The sequence below is a fragment of the Budorcas taxicolor genome, chromosome X (genome assembly GCF_023091745.1).
Source record: "Budorcas taxicolor isolate Tak-1 chromosome X, Takin1.1, whole genome shotgun sequence".
NCBI classification, from domain to species: Eukaryota; Metazoa; Chordata; class Mammalia; order Artiodactyla; family Bovidae; genus Budorcas; species Budorcas taxicolor.
Window position 1 is genome coordinate 24,987,880 of NC_068935.1, and position 6,374 is coordinate 24,994,253.

The 6,374-nt window shown below is 37.6% G+C and overlaps 1 protein-coding gene across 1 annotated transcript; it reads right to left on the reverse strand.

Annotated features, from left to right (window-relative positions):
* Nucleotides 1–2,428: 2,428 nt before the first annotated feature.
* CT83 (cancer/testis antigen 83) lies at nt 2,429–3,566 on the reverse strand. The gene is made up of 2 exons (XM_052663931.1): nt 3,492–3,566; nt 2,429–2,725 (listed from the first exon to the last, which is right to left on the reverse strand). Exons 1-2 carry the CDS (start codon nt 3,564–3,566, stop codon nt 2,429–2,431), a joined length of 372 nt encoding a protein of 123 aa, XP_052519891.1.
* Between the last annotated feature and the right edge of the window lie 2,808 nt (nt 3,567–6,374).

A 6,374-nucleotide genomic window follows, 5' to 3' on the forward strand; every position in this document is an offset into this window, starting at 1 on the left:
CTACTAATGTTTAGCAATGTGATTTATCATCTGTTCACACATACATAGCTGCCTCTATTTCACAATAAAAATTTTGTATCGCTACAATATTTTTCTAATATACTGAAGGCTTTATTTTGAGCTGATTATTTAGAAAATAGTTATATTTTCTATTATAAAAGTTTTTAAATACTGTTTGCTTATATTTCTTAGCACACAATGTTTCTTTTCCATAAATCTGGGGAAAATAAATATATTTAAAAGAAAGTGGTAAAACTGAAAATTAGAAATGCCATGCGTATATGTATATATGGAAAAATGAACTATGTATATAAAGACTATTGTTTAATATCTTTGATTCATGTCTAAAAACTTCATGCCCTCATAATTCACTTTTTTAAGGTGAGCTTAATAGTTATTCTTTATTTACAAATAGTGAAATAAGACAGAAAACTATGGCCAGTAAGTGATAAATCTAGAAAATGGAATCCAGAAGCTTTGGTTCTTTCTTTCCCCATAAAATGTGTTCTGTAGGTTATGGTTAGAAGAAAAACATGACCCATCTAATTTCTACTGTGTTTCACAAAATTTAAAGTAGTTCATTATACACCCTGAAGTCTAATTTCAAATAGAACATAGAACAAAATACTAATGAGGAAATGGCTTCAATCAAATCTAAGATCTTGTGATTATAACATATAGTTAAGTAGAATGACTTTGTTTTACTTGAATAAGTTACGATTTACAGCTGATAACTTATTTACATACTTATAGGAGATAAACTTGTGAAGCTTGTCAAGAATGAGGGCAGCCAACTTAGAAAGTCCTATGTGCCAATTTCTTTACAAAAGATAATGAAAACATATCACTAATAGATTTATACACTGATTATATGTCATTTATAACTGGTTTAACATCACAATCTAGGATTATCTAACTATGGAAGAAACTTTTCAGTTATTCTTAAGGTTCTTAACATGGGCTTCAGAGATTGTATGAGGCTGAAATTACATGTAATATTTTTCTACATGTATGTGTATATGCATTTTTTCTACTGCGAGAGTCCATATTTTTCATCAGACTATCAAAAGAAATCTGTGACTCTAAAATATGTTTAAGAGCCACATATACTACTGCTGGCTTTTTGTTCTTGTCAAATGAGTAAAAGAATAAATTTAAGCATTAATTTCTTATACATTTTAAATTCCTTTTCCTTTTGATTGAAGATTAAATGAGTAAGGGATTAAGGTTTTCCTTTAATTTATACTGGTTACTTATTTTGGGGGCAGGGGGCATGAAGTTAGTTAGATAGGTAGGCCTGTAATTGAGCAATCTCAGTGCATTATGTACATAAATATGATGAACTTGTGTTAGATATTTTGAGGATTTTCTTTGAGGCTTCCCTGGTAGTTCAGATGGTAAAGCATCTGCTTGCAATGCAGGAGACCTGAGTTCAATCCCTGGGTCAAGAAGATCCCCTGGAGAAGGGAATGGCTATGCACTCCGGTATTCTTGCCTGGAGAATTCCATGGACAGAGAAGCCTGGTGGGCTATGGTCCATGGGGTTGCAAAGAGTCAGACAAGACTTAGCAACTAACATACACATAAGATGAACTTGTGTTAGATATTCTGAGGGTTTTCTTTGAGGGTAGGTCAAATGCTGTTAGTGAATGTCAACAGATTACTAGATTTTATAAAATATTTAAAATAGATTGCTAAATACAGCATATAAATACTTTAATTTTAAGCCATATTATATTATATACATTCTACCATTATATTTTGGTGCTATTTGAGGTATGGGTTTTTCACCAAATAAAATGCAGATAATTTTCTACAGGTGACTTGCAATTCAGGGAAGATTTAGGCACACTTCTACTGAAATATCTAATTAGTAGCAGAGGTGGTGCTGGAAAAGTAGTCTACTTCAATAGCTGACTATGAAGAGTAGTTAAGAGTTTCTGTGACTGTCTTTACAAGTATGTAAAGCACAGATCTTAACAGAGTCCCTGGCATATTTTAGGGTGCTCAATGATAGCTCTTAGTATTATTACACAGATTCAATAGTGTTAGACTATTCTGCATAATGGAAAAAAGTTCCATCAAATCTCATTTACTTTAATGCAAACTTGGAGACATTTACAGTATTGTATTGTAAACCACTAGAAAAAAAAACTTTCACAATTGAAGTTAAAATCACTATATCTCAACTATATTCTTTTTACTGTAGCTAATTAAAAAGAAAACAACTCAAACTGTTTCTCTATTGTGCTTTCATTCCCTCTCCAGTAAAATATGTTAGCAACATAATCAACTCTCTAAATGTAAGCAAACTGACAAATGTCTGGATTTTGTATCTGACTTGGCACCCCTCCCCTTTAAAATAATAATTCATTTGGTATAAACATATAATCAAGTGAATCCACTCAAAGTCCCTTTAATGATTGCCTCAATTGTTATTACATTCTGTAGGCTTGTCAGTGGACTTCCGGTTAACTAATGCACCATTTAAACCCTTAGTAACTAGGAATTGTTCCAGTTCAACCAGCTTGTATTCCACGATCCTGAGGTTTACCAATATTCGCTTCTGCATGGCTATTGAGTGTGGGAAATTAATTAAGATATCCCGAGAGAGATTGTTGACCGAAAGACTCTTATCAGTATTGCTCTTAGTTGACTGAGTAGAAGAGTATGATCTTACTAGTGCAACAGAAGTTGAATTTGATGACATTTCACCAGTGTTTCTCTGTAAGGGAAGGAAATTAAACATATGTAGTTTATTGACTTTAGCAATGTCCAAATACTACCAAATAATAACATTCTTAGTCTTGGTTTACCAAAATGAACTGATTGACCTCCCCCAAGATTAAAAATCTGTTGAATGAATACATTAATTTGGAAATATGTCCTTCCCAAAGAGTGAGAGAGAAAAAAAAATGAAAGTAGCCTTTTGATGCCAAAATGCCATAGCCTTGGCTTACATTTCTTAGGCATTCCAGTAGGTCCATACTTGGACCCTGATTCTTATCTAAAAGCACTTCACTTGGAACATTAAACATCACCAGGAAACCCACATTTTGACCTTAATTATCTGTGATGCCCCCTCCACCCACCCAAAGCTGTCATAAAGATGACTGATAATGAAAATACAAGAGAGGAAGAGGCAAACAGAATCACATGGGGGTAGTAAAAGCCAGAGAGGAAGAGTAGGTACACTTTCTTAAAATGGGAGGGAACAGATGGACCCTTTCTGCTGTACTTTTCAAGTGGATGAAAAACTGACCGCATCACCTAGTGACTTGGGGCTTTTCACAACACAGTACAGCTGTGGAACTACTGGTCAACATGGGAGAAGTGTGAGGTAGAGTCAACATCTGAGTGCTTTCAAAGGAAAAAGGAATGGGGAGACCCCCGCCTTACTCTTTACTATCTACTCTCTTAAACACACCTCCCTCCCCAAGCCATGTATTTGTCGAGCTTCATCTAATTCCAACTTCTCTTACACACTTTACCTGAAACCAGGTTTTCCAGAAGACAAACATGAAGGCAAACAGAATGCTGCTCACTAGCAGGAACAGGAGGCTCATGGTGCCTCTTCAAACCTCTTCCCTCTTCTCGGGCACTGAGGCACTCAGCTGGCAGTTGGGAAGCAGGGGGCCGCTAGCCGCCCGGGAAGCAGCGGGCCAGGACGCTCAGCGTCCCTCACTGCCGGGTGCAAGTGGGATGCTAGGCAGAGTCCAGCTTTATATACCAGAGAGAGCGTGTGACCTCACAATTGAGCACGCACAGGGGGCGGTACGTCACAATCTGATGACGTAACACCGGCTTGAGGGGAAACCAGGCGGCACATACCGCACACCTGATTACAGTTAGGATAGTTAGAGATGGAGGGAGAGTTTGGGATTTTGGGGAAGCTGAAACACAGTAGAAGCAAACACGCCAAATTGACTGGTTAAATGCTAGATTATAGAAGTGCTTCCCCCACCTTTTTTTCTGTTAAGATTTTTTTTTTCTTTGCTGCAACCACTTCATTATTCATTTCAAAAACTAGTTCAAAAGCAAGGTAGAAATACACTGTAAAAGTAGTTACCTACATATTGTGAGTCGTGGCCAAATACCTCCTTACCACCCCCGCTGCTATTTTAGGATTCACTCCAACTATATTCACATTGGGATAATGTACGTTTGTGCCACTGTACAGTTTAAAAAGTAATTCCAGGGCCATTTCTCCATATAGTTCTCACAATAATTTTGTGCTATGCTGCTAAGTCGCTTCAGTCATGTCCGATTCTGTGCAACCCCATAGACAGCAGCCCACCAGGCTCCCCCGTCCCTGGGATTCTTCAGGCAAGAACACTGGAGTGGGTTGCCATTTCCTTCTCCAATGCATGAAAGTGAAAAGTGAAAGTGAAGTCGCTCAGTCGTGTCCAACTCTTGGCGACCCCATGGACTGCAGCCCACCAGGCTCCTCCGTCCATGGGATTTTCCAGGAAAGAGTACTGGAGTGGGGTGCCATTGCCTTCTCCGAATTTTGTGCGATAGGTATCTTTAATGGTGTGTCTACTTCGGGAAAAGCAGAAACAGATTCAGGTGTTAAGTAAACTCATTTGAAACTAGTAGCAAAAGCACAGCTTGAATCCACAGAGTTTGAGTTCTGAGATAAACTCCCATTCCCTCATCCTCATTCCCATCCTCAGGACCTCTACCTACACTTGTGAGCCTCAAATATTTACTATTCTCCACCCAAGGAATGGAACAGTATATTTGGATTAATTAATGAGAAGGGACAGATACAGAAATCATTGTACAAGTTAGAAGTGCTCAAGAAATTCAGGTAAATGTACAAGATGACACTGAACTAAAAGTCAGTACTAAAGCAATAGCCAGGATAATCTCAAGATAAGTGTCAAACTGTAACCCACTAACTGCTTGGGGAATAACTCACATCTTCATAAAGATAGGAAGGAGAGGAATTACATTTATGCATTTTTATATCAAACTTTTTTTCCCAATTATGAGTTCAACCTTAAACATTTATTTAACATGTATTTATTAAACACCCATGTAAAGGGCAGGCACTGTGCTATATTCTGGGAATACGATTATGAGCAAAACTAAAGTCTCTGCTCACTCAGAATGTGCACTCTAGTGTGAGAGATAGTAACCAAATACAGAAATAATGTAAAAGTATTAATGAAATAACTGATAACAGGAGGTACATGATGGCACAGAAGCATATGATAGGATGTGAGATGTAAAGGAGAGTGAAGGTCCTGGCTTTATGGCTTACTCCATCAGATGGATGACAAATAACCAAGTATGGGGATGCTGATCATGAATTTGGTGTTGGGCGTGTTGAGTATGACATGACTTTTGTCAGGTTGGTTTATTTCTCTTCCCTGGTTCTTGTTTTGTCACAACAAAAAATTGGAGTGATGAACCAAAACATGTAGAACATTCAACTCAAGCAGACAGAGCTTTTCTTAGTCCAACACTCCCAGGAAAGTTGCCCTCATCCTTCCTGTCAAATCCTCTTGGCTTCCCCTTTCTATACTTCCAGTCTCTTCCTTTTGGTTATGCCTGATGCAAAGTGGGGCTTGCACCCACCACCAGTCAATGAAAGGGAATGCAAATGGGCATATGCTCAAGGCCAATTGACAATTATAAGTTACATAACAGCAAGTTGTATTATTTATGTCTTCCCATAATTCTGTCATAATTAGATGTAGAATATTCATGAGCCCTTAATGAGCTCCTAACTGCCTAAAGTTACTTGGAGAAGCCCCTGTGGTCATTTTGTATCCACTTGTGCCTAGGGCCCATGTGCAGGAGTTGAAAAGTATAGTTATTTTGTAGCATGTCTGTGAGCTCTCCTGCGGGTTTCTTGGATGGGGTTCAGAGATAGGCTTCCATCCCTTACAGCCAGGCCTCCTCTGGTTGCTCATGTCTAACTTCCAACCTAACACTTTGAAACATTAAATAATTGATCTCAGGGAAATAATTGAAGACATACGTTTATGAAGCATCTGCATGTAAATAGCAATTGAAGCTCTAGACGTGTAAGAAATTCCCTCATGTCAGTGTAGGCACGTAATTGTGGTTAACACTTAATTTCTTGTTTCATCAAATAAAATTGAGTGAAGCCCAGTAACATTGTCTCCAACAATAGAATTTTGAATTTTGATCCTACTGGTATCCAAGGGAGCACTTCAGAGATTTTGGAAGATATTCTGATCACACACATTGTTGCTAACCATTGACTTTTTTTGCATTTTTTATTGTGGTAAAGTATATAAAACATAGAATTTATCATTTTAACCAATTTTAAGTGTACACTTCTGTGGCAGTAAGTAAATTTGCATTGTTGTGCAACCATTCATCTCCAAAACTTTTTC